The following is a 17,348-nucleotide window of genomic DNA, read 5'->3' as shown; positions in this document are numbered from 1 at the left end:
TTATAAAGTAAAGCACTCCATGGTCGAGACATACGCTAAGTCAGTCTCCTACAAATACCTTCTCTTTTTGAGATCAAAGGGTACACAAGATTTATGATATCACCTTCACTCTCCTCAAATATCACCCTTATACCTCCATCCCTTATGGCTTTTCACATCAATTACGGTTGGAACCACAACAATTATTTATTTCAAACACCTTACATAAGTTAATTGTTATAACAAATTATATAAAATTTCAAACACCGATATATTTCATAGAATGTCCATATTCTTTAGTATTTTGTTGCCATTGATGTCATCTTGTAGTTACTTTTTAGTGTCAGCATACTCTTATTAATCCCAATCCTGTCAAGTAAAATAAACAAACCAAGACTAAATTGCATGCCAGAGTTTAGTAGTTAAATAATGCATGCTATCAATTACGTATCAAGCTGTTCCCATTTTATAGCACTATGCACATATTTGTACAATTGCCATTTCCTATGAGACTCTAAAACCTGATATTACAAATTGAAATAACATGGACAAAATTGCAAAAAGTAAATACACATCAATATAAATTTCGAATATGGCTCCTTTCTAGCAACCCTTCCATGATAATCTTCTTCTTGTACTGTTCCGAGCCAATCTCGGGCATACAATGATCAACCGCAATGTTCTCTGATGGACCTTGTTTAATAGAAGTGATCAACCGGTTCGCAAAGACGAGCACGGCGGAGGTGCAGAAAATGGCACAAACTTTACCCCATATGACCAAAACCAATAGGCTAACGAGAAGCAAACAACATACACCAACATTGAAACCATGGCGCCCCTTTCCAAGCTTTCCTTGCACACCATTGTTTCCCACAGTTTTGGACATCAATGGCTTCGAATCATAGGGCAATGGTGCTGAAGATAAACGGCCTGACGATGTCCTTAATGATGATGATGATGAAGATGATGATAATGTTGATGATGATGAATTGGTACTCAAACTTGATTTTGATAAACAAGATGAAAACTTGGAAGACATGCTTCTTGTCGAGTGATCAACGTCCTCAATTGTCACATTATTGTTGTGCATTGAATTCAACCATTCAGATTTGAATTTGGATTTGGATTTAAATTTGTATTTTTTACTCCGCATTTTCTTCATCTACATGTAAATTCCCAAAATTAGAACTCCATTGAAACATTCAACAAGTCTAAAATTTTAAGTATACAATTTTTTTCAATTCATAATTTCAAGTTTATATATAAAAATAAAATCAACCAATATTGACTTACAAATAAGTCCAAAAAAAAAAGAAGGTAAAAACTTGACTGTAATTTTTGAATCAGTGAAGCACATGCAGGTTGAATTTTCAAGGAGTGGAAGTTTCCTTATCAAGAGCACACAATTGATTTTTTTTTTCAAATTATTATTAAAAACAGAAACTAAATAATTAACAAATTAAATAACTACACTTCATTAAAAAAATAAAACTTTTTTTTCTAAAAAAGTTTAAAATTTATAAATTTAGACGTAATCCTTCTAAACAAAGTAATTGTTGGATAAGTTTAAATCATTAAAATAAATTTAAATGGCAAGGTCTTGACTTAAGTAAGTTTCTATTTTTAGTTTCAATTATCAAAAAGAACTAAAAGAGACCAAATCTATATACTAAAATTAAACAACAATGACATGAAATGATGCAAAAGGCAAAAGAGAACTGACCAGGGAAGTTCCAAAGAAGACGGCTTTGACATAACGAGATAGACTCCGACGACCGGATTTGTTTTTCAGACCAAAAGAACCCACACCATCTTTGTCTTTTTCGCCGGAATCCACCATGTTCTCCGCCGGAGAATGAAGCGGTTTAACTTCCAACAACGACAACGATGATGACTTCTTCGATCCTTTACCAACCATCAAACCGTTATCCGAAACAACTGGAACGAAACACATGCAAAAACTACTAGCCGTTTTTTTCATTTTATTTTTACATAATAAAGTAGTTTTAATTTCATGCGATGCGATTAAAAGAAAAAAAAAGGGAGGGGGATTTGTTTATAAAGGAGAAAAGGTGTCAAAATTGATGGGTTTGAGGATATAGCGAAGATATAGGGGAGAAAGTGCTCGTTTGGAGAGAGAAAGTCTCGGAAAACCCGAGAAAACGAAGGAAAAAAGTTAGTTTTTCCTTTCTTCTTTATAATGGGAGGAGTGGCGATTTTGCTTCTTTATAGGCTCCGTTATGAAGGGGGAAGTAGGAAACACTAGCCATTGTTAATTAATGTGCTTTTTTTAATTTGTAATAAATAGTAATTAATAATATAAAGGCTAAATTCTGCTATTAGTTACTATACTTCTATAAAATTTGACATTTAGCTCCTATACTTTTTAAATTTAAAAATTCCACTCCAATCATTATCGTTATTGATAATTTTTGTTAAATTTGTTAACTTAACATACTTATTTTTCGTCAAACATATAACATATCATATGAAGACAACTTATCAACATGTCAAACTGACAAATTTTGATAAAAAATACTTATAACTTCAATGGTTGGATGGTAATTTTAAAATCTAAATGATTGAAAAACTTAATTTTTAACTTTTTTTTAGTATAATGATTGAATCTTAATTTTTATCGGAATACAAGGACTGAGAGAATATTTTAACCTAATATAAAACCTTTTCGTTTTGTATTGTACTAGAATTTCCAGAATTTCCACCCACATGTGACGTTAGTCAATATATATTTCTCCAAACGGAAAACAATTAAACTTTTGAGTATTCGGTAAATTAATAATATATATATTTTATTTCATAAATGATTTTAAAAAATTTGAGATTGTGTTTTTGTTAAATATCTAATTTTTAATATTTTATTATATTGTTGAAAGATATTTATCAACGCTTAATTTTATTTGTGTATCGAATATTTTTTCATAAATAATTTGTATTTAAGAATATTAAAATCTAAAGTAAAGGTGTAATTTATTTAGTGATAGGTTTTTTTTAGTATATTTAGAAAAGTTGTGAATTTGTTTTATAAAAATACATAATTATCTTTTTTTATAGTTATGTTTTATTTGGTTGTATTTTGGTTATTTGATTTAATATCACTTAGTTTTGGTATCAAATTAAATCAATGATTTTAATAATAGTGTAGAAATAATCAATGATTTTATCATAATTTATATCACATGCATTATGGAAAATTTAGTCTCTAATCCTATTTTCTTATCATTTTTACTTTTAATTTTTAAAATTTAATAAATTACTTTTTTATATGAAAAAGTTAGTTGAATTATTAAAAAATTGATAGGATCACTCATGTGACAATTCATATAAAAAATTTCAAAAAATAATAAAATTACTTAGAAATTCAGAAAAGACCAATTCACAAAAAAAAAAGAAGAAAAATCATGTGTTTGCAATAAAAAGCACATAGACTACTACGCTAATACTATTAAAATTTGATCAGTTTAGTCAATTTTTCAGTTGAAAAGAAAACAATTTGATTAAAGTTTGAAAGTCGAGGACTAAAATGATAATAAAAAAATTTAAGATTAAAATGAGAAAATAGGTAAACATTCGTTTATTATATTAAGAAAAGTTCAAATGTTGGGAAGCGTTGATCCTACTGTAGACCCGTCATTACTTATTATCCATCCAGAGGTTCCCAACCCATTTATTATATTTATTTGACTTAATTGACTGACTTTGACTTGGACAAGCTAGTAATATTGACCCAAAAAGGGGCCATTAAAAGAAAAAACTCCCAAGGAAGCGAAACGTTGGATTTGGTGGACAAAAATTAACAAGCACAAAAGGAAGAATATTAAAATAAGCTTCGGCTTCGGCCTTGGCCTTGGCATCTATGACTATGGCTCCAAATGTGAAAATTTTTCCACTTCTCTCAAAACAGAATTTGAAGACAAGGAAAATGTATATTTAGCATCCTATTTTGGTTTTAAGGGTCAATCAACTACGCATAATAAACATTGATGTGGAAATGGTCTAAGTATAAGACTTGGTCTAAGTTCCACACATTTTTATTGGTAAAATAGAATCATTTAACATATCTTTTTAACACTTTATCGATAGTTCGTTTAATATGTTTAAAATTTTTGGGTATAGAGCAACTTACATCTCTATCGTACACTCCAAAGAGAGTAACACTCAAGGTAGCCTTAGTCATGATGAATATTTAAAGATGAATGTCACAAGTGAATAAATTCATAAACAAATATATGATTCAACTTGGGTTCTGTCCGACAAATTATTACTCCATACAAACTATTTCTTCAATTGGGTTTATATGTGACATGATAGTCCTAACATAAGTAATTTGCTCGATCTAATTCTATGGACTATGAACAATTTATATTGACTAGTAATATAAGTTGTCTTCTTGCATCATAATTCGAAAATATAATACAACTTAATATCAATTAAATTTTAGGTAATCAGGGAACTAATATTTACTTATTCATCTTGCTTTACTTGCAAGAAACCATTGAGAACAAAGATATAAATAATTACATAATATTATTTACTTATTTAACCAAATCGAAAAAAATGATAAATAAACTATGACGAAATCATTGAACCAAGTGCACAATTCTTAACATCAACCAATATCTAGCTTGAAATTTAATAAGTACAACTAAGCTTTTTTTTTTTCTATTTTTGCAATGCTTTAAAGAGATGTTTAGTTCACAAAATATAAGATTACTTCTAATAATAAGATTATCAGAATGTAAGATTATTTAACACATTATTGAATGTAAGATTTTCTTGTTTGGTTTACATAATGTAAGATTACCTAAAAAAATATTTTACTAAATTATCTTTGTTACAGAATTTGTTATCTTTTTAACATATGTATAAATAAAGAAGTTGAAACAATTTTAGACATTACTAGTGTTATTAATGAAAATTTTAAAATTTACAATAAATTAACAAAATAGCATATTCCTCGTAATAAATTTAAAAAAATATATTTTTAAAAACTAATTGCACTTATGAAATTAAATTAATTAAAATAAGTATATATAATCTTAATTCAAATGTCAAACTAGAACTATTAAAAAGTGAAGCCTTGTGTAATTGAAGTCCATCAAATCCAAATATATAAATATTATTATAATTGAAGCTGAACCTTTTTGAAAAAAAAAAGTTTTTTTTTAAATTTAATTAAACTAATTCCTTAATTTCATTTAGTTTATGCATGGTTTAATTGTCACATGATAGAAAAGAAAGCAGAAAAAAAGTTGGAGATTGACTTGCAAATGGACCAAAATTATAAAACAAAAGGGTAAAATTGTAATAAAATCAACATTACCTTGGATTAATCTTACATTACTTGAAGAGTTTGGTAATGTGATTATACTTTATATTACCAAAACTTAGCACTATCACTATTAGCAGAACAGGTTTTTAGCGGCGCTTGAAAACGCCACTAAATCCATTTCTGGCGCTTGAAGAAGCGCCGCAAAAAATGCCGCTAACGACAACGTCGCAAACTTTTGCGGCGCTTACAGAAAAAAAGCCTCTAAAGATCATGTTCTTTAGCGGCGCTTAGAAAAAAACACCGCTAAAGATCATGTTCTTTAGTGGCGCTAAAAAATAAACGCCACTAAAGACCATGTTCTTTAGCGGCGCTTAAAAATAAACGCCGCTAAAGATCATGTTCTTTAGCGGCGCTAAGGAAATAAACGCCGCTAAAGATCATGTTCTTTAGCGGCGCTTTGGAAGAAAACGCCTCTAAAAGTGATGTTCTATAGCGGCGCTTGTTCAAAAACGCCGCTAAAAGTAGTGTTCTTTAGCGGTGCTTATTTCACAAACGCCACTGTTTGATATGACTTTTAGCGGCGCTTTTTTAAAAAACGCCACTAATTTTGGGATTTTATTAAAATAAAATTTTTTATTTTTTTCTGCCCTCCTGCAACAAAAAATCAAAAGCAACCAGATCTAAACTAACAAAAAACAATAAATTTATATAATATTTCAAAATAAATGACTAAAATAATATTAATTGATATAAATAAAATTGAATTAATACTTTTCTTTACAAAAGCGTTAAAAGTATTTATGCAACATACACTATGACGGTGGAAGTTGCGACTGCTGAAACATCTTCATCATAATCTGAAGCTGCTGTTGAAGATCGTCGTACTTTTTGCTTTGCTCTGCTTCTCTCAATGCCGCATCTTTTTGAAGTCGTAGCTGTAGTTCTTCATATTTCTTTTGAACCTCTGCTTCTATCGCTGCTTCTCTCGCTGCGGCCTCTGCTTCTCTCGCTGCCGCGTCTGCTTTAAGTTGTTGCTGAAGTTCTTCATATTTCCTTTGAACCTCAAATGTGGTCGCTTGCATCTGAGCCATCTGGTCTTTTAACCTCTGAACTTCAGCTTGAGATTGACTCCCCGAAGCCATGTATTGGTGTGAGCTGGATCCAAAATATTGGGTTGGGCTGATAAAAGATCCTTGAAGTCGAACCCGACCATACTTTTCAGGACCCAAAACTTCAATAATAATCCGGTTATCAATGTCTTCAAGATGAACAGAACTATCACTAGAAGCAATCGCTTCGTACTCTGTCTTTTTTTCCTTTAGTTTTTCCTAATAAATAAATCACATAGTTAGGAACGCAATATATAGTAAAAAAAACAAATGCAATATAACAATAGTCATATTACAAGCAATGAATTAAACCATTAGAAAATAAACACTATAAATAACTAAAAAAGTGAAATCGTATTAAGTAAACGTACCATAATTTCACCAGCTTCAAGAGTCATAGCATATCCATCTTTCTTCCTATGTGTAATTTCAAAAAGTTGAAGGCGTCCAACTTTTTGACCGGACGACCGTTCCTACAATATAGTAGTAAAAATATTATTTAATAGAAAGTTATACATATTTGAGAATTAAAAAATTAAAAATACCTCCGCCTCAGCTACACATGCAAAACTTATCGACCCGGCTGTGTGAGTGAATTTTTGTTGCTGCTGGCTGCTTTTTCCAACTCGTTCATGATCCTACGTTATAAAAATTTTAGTACGTAAATAGTAAATACTATAAACAAAAATAATTTCAATAGTTTGGAAGTACGTCGTACCTCGCCTTTCTGAGAATGCCAAAATCTAACCGCATCTTCCCATTGGTACCTCAACATATCCGGCGGGACATTTTGCAATTTCTCATCGAGGGTTGTTTTTGTCTTATAATAGTTTTTCTTCAAAGTACTTTTATTGTCTCTCCATCTTTTTCCCAATGCCTTCTTTACATAAGCATCCGAGATCTCTAAAGCAAACCTCGCCTATAAAAAACACAAGTTAATAAAGTAAATACAGGTGAAACATTGGCCCAAGCATTACAGATGACCTTAACATTTTGTTACCTTAATATTATCGAGGGCTTGGATTTTGTTGCTATCGGGCATTTGACGCCATGACTCGTAGTTGATAGGCAACATATTCGCATTTCGTGCTAAAATGCCCATGTATTCTGCTAAAAGTCGAGCTTCTGATCCAACAGGCTGACCAAAACTGTTTCTACATACCTTGACACGCTCGACTGGATCTAACTCGTATAACTCTCTAAGTATCGTACGTCCTCGACCTCTACGCGTCCCACCATTTTCAGCTACAAGACGTATATTATAATATAAGAATTTGAAAAAATAAATCAATTATAAGTCAACACGCATGTAATTAATGTAAGTTACTTTGAACTTCCGTAGGATCCTCGTGTGTAATTGGAACATTCGAAGATTCAATTGCTGTCTGTTGTTCAGTACTATTTGTTTCTGTCGAGTTTGGATTATTTTGAACAATGCTTTCCCTTATAATTTTTCTTCTAGGCATTTTATCTGCAATACACATAAAATGTAATTAAACTTAATAACTAATTACAACAATAACAGCACATATAAAATAGTATGATGTATATAATAAGACCAAGATTTAATACTAATGTAAGTTACATATAATTAAACAATCGTAAAATCTTACTACATCATTATTCGTAAATATCTTCATCCGTATCGTGACGAACCCATTGAAATTGTGCACTAGTATTAGGGATATTATCGTTTAAGTTTTGTTCTGGAAATGGAAAAGTTTCTGATTTGTCGTCGATGTTATCTCTACTTCCACTGCCCATGTCAAACAAGTCTCTAGGGATGTTACAGAGTACAACATACCAACCCTCATCAATTGGATCTTTTGAGTAAAAAACTTGTTTGACTTGACTTGAGAATACATACGGCTCATCTATCAGTTGTTGTCCTGTGTGAATCAATCGGTCAAAGTTCACCATTGTAAAACCAAATTGATCTTGCTTGATTCCACGAGCTGTATTAACATCGGCCCAATCACCTCGAAATAAGACAACTTTCCATTTGCCGTAGTAATCCAACTCAATTATGTCAGTAAGTTGTCCGAAATATTCCACATTTCCCTCGACAGGATTATTGTCCCTAGCGCTAGCATAACTTGTAATTGCAGAATTAACAACTATTCCACAATTTTGCGTTCTCCTCAACCTCTCGCGATATTTTGTATGAAATCTGAATCCGTTGATAAGGAACGCAGTATATCTTTTAAGCACTCGATTTGGACCTTGGGAGAGCCATTTAATTTCGTCGTTTACGCTCTTCCTATTCCAAACTTATTGAATGGAAAGTAAACTAAGTAATTAAAAATGTTATGAGAAAGCATTATAATTTGTAAGCGAAAGCTCCAACTACATACCGTTTGGCTTAACCATTCATAAAAAGATTCTGTAAACAACTTATTGATATCTCGATGTTGTGTTCTTCGGTTGTGCGAACGAGATCTCAATATTTGTTTGTACTCACTATGTTAAAAAAATGTGATCTTTGTTAGAAGATAAACAATTTTTAGTTTGATAAATATTTATAAAATTTGTAGAACTTACTTTCGTAAAGGTTCCAATGATTCGTGGTGAAACAAAACATATCGATGTGCTTGTACCCATGATAAATTATCTAATTCTGCAATTTCAACTTTGCCGATTGGTTGTCCAAAACTTTGGAACAAATAAGTATCGGTTAAGTTATAGTCCGTGAGTCCAGCATTCCTATTTGGTCTGTTAAACCTTGTTTCGACATATTCCAAATATCTTGAGCAGAAGGTCATACATTCCTCTGCCAAGTAGCCTTCAGCAATTGATCCTTCTGGATATCGCTTGTTGCGGCAGTAAGACTTTAATTTGGATAGGAACCTAAACACAATATACAACATTATCAAGAGTTGTAACTAAAGGCATAGAGGTGAATGAAGGAAAATTTTAAAAATACTCTTTAACACCTTTCTATGGGATACATCCATCGATAGAAAACGGGTCCGCCAAGAATTGCTTCGTACGGGAGATGAATTATCAAGTGAACCATAATGGTGAAAAAGGAAGGTGGGAAGATTTTTTCCATGTTGCATAAAGTCAAAGCGGCTCAATCCTGTACCTTCTGAAGTTCTTGAAAATCCAAAACTTTGCCACAAATGGCTTTCATTATGTTGGATAGTTCAATGATACAAGACGTCACCTTCTTGGACATACAACATCGTAGAGCAACTGGCATTAAATCTTGCATCAAGATGTGATAGTCATGTGATTTTAGCGAATATAATCTTCGACCTTTAACACTAACACATCGAGATATATTTGATGCACACACATCCGGAACCTTTATATCCTTCAACACCATGCAAAACAGTTCTTTCTCCGTCTTGGACATTGAGAAAATAGAAGGCGGCAACCGATATTTCCCATTCGAAAGTGGATTGGGATGAAGATCAGGCCGAATTCCCATTTGGACTAAATCAAGTCGACTCTGAAGATTGTCTTTTGATTTTCCGTCAACGTTCAAAATTGTACCCACAATGTTCTCGCAGACATTTTTCTCAATGTGCATAACATCAAGATTGTGTCGTAAAAGGTGCTGCTCCCAATAAGGCAACTAAAAAAAATACTTCTTTTTTTTCCACAAGTCCGCCTCATTAGGATCGTCTTCTTCGTCGGAGCTTTCCTCAGCTTCATCATTTGATCTTCTGTTTCTCTGCGTGTTTGGCCGTTGGTTCATCTTCCCATAAATGAAAGTCATATCTTCCAACATGAACAAGATTTCAGAGCCACTGGTCTGGGAAGGAGCTTCTCTGAACTCTTCAGTGCCGTCAAATACAGAACTTTGAAATCTAAATCTATGATTTTTCGGTAACCACCGACGATGCCCCATGTAAGAGAACTTATTCCCATTGTACAACCATTGCGAGCATGTTTGTACAGCACAACAAGGACACGCATAACGACCCTTGGTACTCCAACCGGATAAATTGGCATAAGCGAGAAAGTCATTAATGGTCCACATCAAAGCTGCACATAAATTAAATTTCTCCTTTCTCAGCACATCGTATGTCTCGACACCAGCCCACAATTGTTTTAACTCTTCAATCAGTGGCTGTAAGTAAATGTCGATATCATTCCCGGGCCCTTTCTCTCCAGGGATAATCATAGATAAGATAAGGGAAGATTGCTTCATGCAAATCCACGGAGGCAGATTGTATGGAACAAGCAATACTGGCCAAGTATTGTACGCAGTACTCATGATCTTATACGGATTAAATCCATCAGATGCTAAGCCAAGCCTTACACTCCTAGGATCGCTTGCAAAGCTTGGAAATTTATTGTCAAATGATTTTCAAGCTAAAGAATCTGCCGGATGCCTCATCTTCCCATCATCGGTTCGTCCATCATGGTGCCACGTCATAAACTCCACTGTCTTCGACGACATGAAAAGCCTTTGAAGCCTTGGTATCAGCGGAAAATACCGTAAAATCTTGACCGGCTTCTTTCTTGGCGGCGCATCATTTTCATCGTCGTTCCCATCTTCTGTGTTTCTATTTATCCAACGTGATTGGCCGCATACGTGACATCACTGTTGGTTTCTCCGATCGCCCCAATACAACATGCAGTCATTCGGGCAACTATGGATTTTGGTGTACCCAAGACCTAAATCTTTTATCATTTTTTTCATATCTTTGCTTGATTGAGGGATTTTTGCAAACGAAAACATCTCTCTCAAAAACTCTAACAGCATGGTCAAAGAGTTCCCGGTTCACCCTCCCAAACATTTTAACTGAAAAAGACGAATACAGAAAGACAATTTTGAGAATTTTGATCCCTCATACAGATCTTCGTTCATGTCAGTAAGTAGCGCGTAAAACGTCGCCGGTTCTCCATTCGGCTCTTCATGATGTACACTTCTTTCAGGTTCGGTAAAAGCATTTTCACCGACATTACAATCATCAGATGCCACAAAGTCGGCTGGGAACGACTCCAAACCATGATTGTGAATATTAAATGCTTCCCGCAACATCCCTTCCATGTCATCCCCTCTAACGGACCGATGGTAAGCAGTACTATCATAAGATACATCCATCCTCGAAGAGAAGGTACTAGGCTGGCATTCTCCATGAAAAAACCATTGTTTATAACCCCGAACAAACCCATCAACAATTAGATGCTCGTATACAACCTCACGATAATGCCAGTTTATGTTGACACACTTCTTACACGGGCAAAGAATCATGTTCTCTTGGCTTGCATATTGAAATGCAAAATTTAGAAAACCCTGCACTCCATTTCGATAACCATCGCTAACTCTTGACAAATTCATCCAAGAACGGTCCATTTCTTAATTCTTGAAGTCTGACATTGACAATAAATTGCACGGGTTTAGGATTTAGGAATAAGTTATTTATTATATAAGTTATGTAAGTTGTGTAAGTTGTGTAAGTTGCGTATTATGAAACTTATGTACGTTATGTCTTATGTAAGTTATGTATTATTATGTAGAGTATGTATTATTATGTAAGTTATTATGTAAGTAGGGATGTAGGATATTATGTAAGTTATGTAAGTTTTTGTTTTTGTGTATTATGTAACTTATTTAATTTATGGATGTTATGTATTATTATGTATTATTATGTAAGTTATTATGTAGGTTATTATGTAAGTCATTATGTTGGTTATGTAAGTTGTGATATGATTGCTAATTATGTATGTAAGTTATGATATGATTGCTAAATTTAAGTTATATAAGTTATGTATTATATGTAAGCTTATGTATGTAGGTTATGTAAGTTATGTAATGTATCAATTTTTAAAAATATATATAAATTTTAAATATATATATAAACTATATATAAATATTAATAAGTTATATAAGTTATGTAAGTTAAATTTAAGTTGTGTAAGTTATGAATTATGTAAGATATGTAAATTACGTAAGATATGAAATTTGAACTTTTAAAAAAATTTAATATTTAAAAATATTCATGATTAAAAAAAATAAAATATTTTTAAAAAATAAAACTTTAAATACAATTTATTTAATTAGGTAAATTAAAATAAAAAAATTTAAAATATAACTTTAAATACAATTTATTTAATTAGGTAAATTAAAAATAAAATAGAATAAAACAGAATATATTTTTCGTGATTAAAATAGCATAAAATTAAAATAAAAAGATAATGAAAAATGAAAACATATAAATATTTGTATAGTTTGGACCAATTTATTTATCTATGTTAATATTATTTACACATTTGAAATGGGATTTTGGTAATGAATTACTTGAGAAATGGAAGAAGATTTAATTATTTATTAAGGAAAACATATAAATATTTGTATAGTTTGGACCAATTTATTTATCTATGTTAATATTATTTACGAGCTGTATTATATTTGAGTCCTTACAATCCTATGCAGTAACTTATGCTGTAATTAACGGCAATGGTGATGGCAGGACACATGAGAACATTTTTAGATTCCTTTAGGCAAAGTATCATCAATTAGTCCCTAAACATTAATATACCGTCTTTGATTTGTGAAGGACCAAAATAATTTAATACGAAAACATGGCAAACTGGATGGCAGATTACAGCAGAAAAATATAAGGCAGAAAACAAGATGTCAATTTTAAGTGAGTAAAATCATAAAAAATTTGAAAGGAAAACCAGCAAAAAAATGTATACAAAATCGGAGCCCCAAAAGACCAAATTTTCGATACCAACCTGCAAATACATAATCAACCCATTCACATTTTTATACCACATTTCTGGCCAAATATGTTCTTAACAAATTGAATTGTAAGCAGTATTACTTTATTCATAACTGTACAAATACCATACATCATTACCATTCAATACAAAGGCTCATTTCATAGTAATCCATTCACAACATTTACCATATGCAAATACTCAAACAAATCTTAACATGACAACATTTTCAAGCAATTCAAATCTCATGACATACTCAATTTCATGATCTGTTAATTTCGACAATAGTAAATTACCAATTTTAGCTTCAATTTCTGTATCTTATCACACGTTATACTAAATATTTATTTAACCTAAGTACATGTAATAATTTAATAAAAATAAAATAGATTAAATCCAGGCTCTGTTGCATACTTTAAGTACATGTTTTTGCATACTTTAAGTACATGTTTTTGCATACTTTAATGTATAAAATACATTATACTAAATATTTATTTAAACTAAGTACATGTTTTTGCATACTTTAAGATTTTTACAAAACAGTAACAGACCAGTATGCCAAAAAAATGCAGGAAAACAGTAACCCATTGACAGACAACAACAATGGTGTGTGAAACCTTGCCTAAAACCAGTTAAATGAAATGAAATGAAGACACCCACTGAAACCATTTCGAGAAAACAATTTCAAACATAAAGAAAATCAGTGTACCTGCAAGCCGATGAGGAAAACCACTGTCAACGGCAAAATGAAATAAACCTAAAAACTATCACTGAAACAACACCGCCTCAGTTGCATACCCAATAATGAAACCATTCCCAAATCACAGTAAAAACAAACAACTACAATACCTGTAGGACGATGAATAGAAACGGACGAAAACCCTATACAGATCAGAGAAGAGAAATTTTTTAAAGTAAGGAACATCAGAATAAATTGGACGAATAAAAAACAGAATAAATTTAATAAACAAGTCAAAACCCAAAGATTACATACGCAGTATCGGAACAAAATCAAACCTTTGAAGGCGTATTGTGCGACGTTCGTCTTCTCTGGAAAGAGGAAGGAGGCGATTTAGGGATTTCGGATTTCAAGAAATTAGGCAAGAAAGGAGGCGATTTACGGATTTGGGAATTCAAGAAATTGGGCAAGAAGGACGCAAAAATTTCACAGAGAAAAGGCGATTTAGGGATTTGGGGGAGACGGATTTGGGGCTGGGGGAAGCTTGCTTCGAGGGTATACCCCAAAATTATTTTCAGTAAGCGAAACGGCAATTTTTTGCGTTACATTTTCTAGTGTTTTTATAATAAACGCCACTATTGGATTTTATTAAGCTCACAAACGGCGCTGCATTGGCGAAGTGTATATATAATTCCAGCGCTTTATAACAAAACGCCACTATTAAATTATTCTCCAATACAGAAACGGCGCCGAATCCGAAAATTTAATTAATTATTGCGGCGTTTCCCTTCAAAAACGCCACTAAATTTTTTTTTACCAACACTGAAACGACGCCGCATTCCGAAAACTTATTCGATCATTGCTATGAAAACGGCATCGTTTTATAATATAACGTTTGTGGCGCTTACGCATAAACGCCACTAATTTCACAACTTTTGTGGCGTTTCACAAAAAAACGCCACTAGTCTGCAACTAGTCAACGGAACGGTGTCGTACTACTTCATTTTTTTTTATATATTTTGCGGCGTTTAATTAACAAATGCCGCTAATATTTAGCTTTTTATAAATTATTTACATTGTTGTAGACATTATTTTTGATTCATACATTAAAATTAGGCCATTATTAATATTATTTAAAAAATTTATACAGATTTATTAATTTCAATTGTTAAAATTTTATAAATTTTAAAAATAATTCTGTATAATTTAAATATTATCAATATTTAAAATTATAAATTATAAATTATTTATATTATTCAATTAATGTATTATAATTTTAAAATTATATATACTCTATTTTTAAGTGAATATATAAATGATTAATATATATATGTAAATAACACAATATCAAAATAATTTGTTTCATCATATATAACATATAAATATGTTGACATTCGTCATTAATTAGTAAACTAGCGTCATTTGTGTCACTTAGAACTATAGTATCATAATAATAATTAAAAAACAATACGTATTTCTCATTTTTCTCAAATTGGTACTAAAAAAGTCATAAAACCCTAAATCGCCCAAACCCAAAAACCAAGCATTGTAAACGTTAAATTATAAACTGCAAACCGTTAACCACAAGCATAAACCCCTAAAGCAGTAATTAATTAACCTCTTAATAACATGACTAAATTTTAAGCAGTCTAAACCCCAAACCCTAAACCTTACACCCCAGACTCTTAAACTCTAAACCCAAAACACCATAACCCACATCATAAACCCTAAACTCAATACTCTAATATTCACAAAATATTAAATATTATGTAATGATTAACCCTAAAACCCTAAACTATATACGATATACTTTTTAACTTATAATAATCACTAAACCTTAATCCCTAAACTCTCAAACCCTAAACCAAAAACAATATACCTACATAGTAAATCATAAACCCTAAACTATAATCCAACATAATAAACATTGTATAATGATCCCTAATACCCTAAACGTAACCCAAATACGATAAATTAAATATATATAATAACCTACATTATATTAATGCATGGTTAAGACCAAAACTGTACGCTTTGGGAAAGATCTTTTGCGGTGCTAACAAATAAGCGCCGCTAATAATATGATTTAGCAGCGATTTCTCGTGAACGCCACTAATTCCCGTATACATCAAGATTTAAACGTAGCGTTTCGGTTAATATATCTTGCGGCGCTTCTAAGAAAGCGCTGCCAATAATATGATTTAGCGGCGATTTCTTGTAAACGCCACTAATTCCAGTATACGTCAAGATCTAAACGTAGCGTTTAGGTTAATATATCTTGCGGCGCTTCTTAGCAAGCGCCGCTAATAATATGATTTAGCGGTGATTTCTCGTGAACGCCACTAACTCCAGTATACATCAAGATTTAAACGCAGCTTTTCCGTTAATATATATTGCGGCACTTCTAAGAAAGTGCCGCTAATAGTATACTTTTGCAGCGTTTTCTGAAAGCGCCACTACATCTAATATACCTCAATACCAAGCTCTACGTTTTGGTGTGCATATCTTGCGGTGCTTAACTAGAAGCGCCGCTAATACTGATATTTAGCGGCGTTGTATTATAAGCGCCAGTAATTATATTATACATCAAGACCAAAACGCTGAGTTTTGATTAAGGTATATAGCGGCGCTTCTGCTTGTGCGCCGCTAATAGTACTCTTTAGCGGCGTTTTTCTGTAAGCGCCACTAATCCTAATATACATCTAGACCAAACTCTGCGTTTTGGTTGTCATATTTTGCTGCGCTTTTAGTAAACGCCGCTAATACTTGTTTTACTGGCTTTTTTTTAGCGCCACTAATTCTAATATACATCGATACCAAAACGATACGTTTTCGTTAAGATTTCTGCGGCGCTTCCCACAATGCGCCGCTATTACTTGCTTTAGCGGCGTTTTAGCATAATCACCACTAATTATTGTATACATCAATACAAAAACGATGCGTTTCGGTCTTGAGATTTTGCGGCGCATAACGAAAAACGCCGCTAATTATGTTCTTTTACGGCGTTTTGCTTGAAGCGCCGCTACTGCTATATATTTTGCGGCGTTTTATTTTTTGCGCCGCTAATGCTCGATTTTTAGCGGCGTTTTCCGTCCAAACGCCACAAAATATGCCGCTAAAAGTCTGTTTTGGTGTAGTGTATTCGAAATGTAAGATTACTAATTTAAGGTAATTTTTAAAAATTAAACAAGGAAATGTAAGTTCACAATCTTACATTACCATCAAGTAGCTAGCAACAAACCAACTCATTACCTAGCTAGTTTAGGTAAGGTATACAAGCAATTTTTTTTTAAAAAAAAGTAGTATTATTCTTTCTTTAAGAAAAAAAATATAAAATAGGGTATGTGACCGATCCTTGGTGTGTACATTGAGACGGATAAACTTTACTAATAAATATGGAATTGTGGTAAACTATAAGTATACAAGTCAAACTGTAATATAATTTTTATTACAATTAAATATGAAAGTATTCCGAGCATAGTATCCAAAAGAGGTATGAACTAAAATTGAATTAAACAGAAGGGAAAACATGCAATATGAAGTCTAACTAACTATTTTCCTATTAACTATAGTACGACAGATCATAAATAAAATTCGAATATCAACTAAG

At 32.1% G+C, this 17,348-nt stretch overlaps 1 protein-coding gene across 1 annotated transcript; it reads right to left on the bottom strand.

Moving 5' to 3' along the window:
* Positions 1-422: 422 nt before the first annotated feature.
* On the bottom strand, positions 423-2,178 carry LOC121213806 (uncharacterized). The gene is made up of 2 exons (XM_041086939.1): positions 1,703-2,178; positions 423-1,141 (listed from the first exon to the last, which is right to left on the bottom strand). The coding sequence occupies exons 1-2, from the start codon at positions 1,958-1,960 to the stop codon at positions 554-556; spliced, it is 846 nt and encodes a 281-aa protein (XP_040942873.1). The 5' UTR covers positions 1,961-2,178; the 3' UTR covers positions 423-553.
* Between the last annotated feature and the right edge of the window lie 15,170 nt (positions 2,179-17,348).

Source organism: Gossypium hirsutum, chromosome D01, assembly GCF_007990345.1.
Source record: "Gossypium hirsutum isolate 1008001.06 chromosome D01, Gossypium_hirsutum_v2.1, whole genome shotgun sequence".
Lineage (NCBI taxonomy): Eukaryota > Viridiplantae > Streptophyta > Magnoliopsida > Malvales > Malvaceae > Gossypium > Gossypium hirsutum.
This window is presented reverse-complemented; position numbering and strand designations above follow the sequence as displayed.

What these genes read in the sequence shown, in the direction of transcription:
- LOC121213806 (XM_041086939.1), bottom strand. Translation starts at nt 1,960, where the DNA reads ATGAAAAAAACGGCTAGTAGTTTTTGCATGTGTTTCGTTCCAGTTGTT. An exon ending in TCTTCTTTGGAACTTCCCTG is followed by an intron (nt 1,142 to 1,702) that starts GTCAGTTCTCTT and finishes ATTTACATGTAG; the next exon opens with ATGAAGAAAATGCGGAGTAA.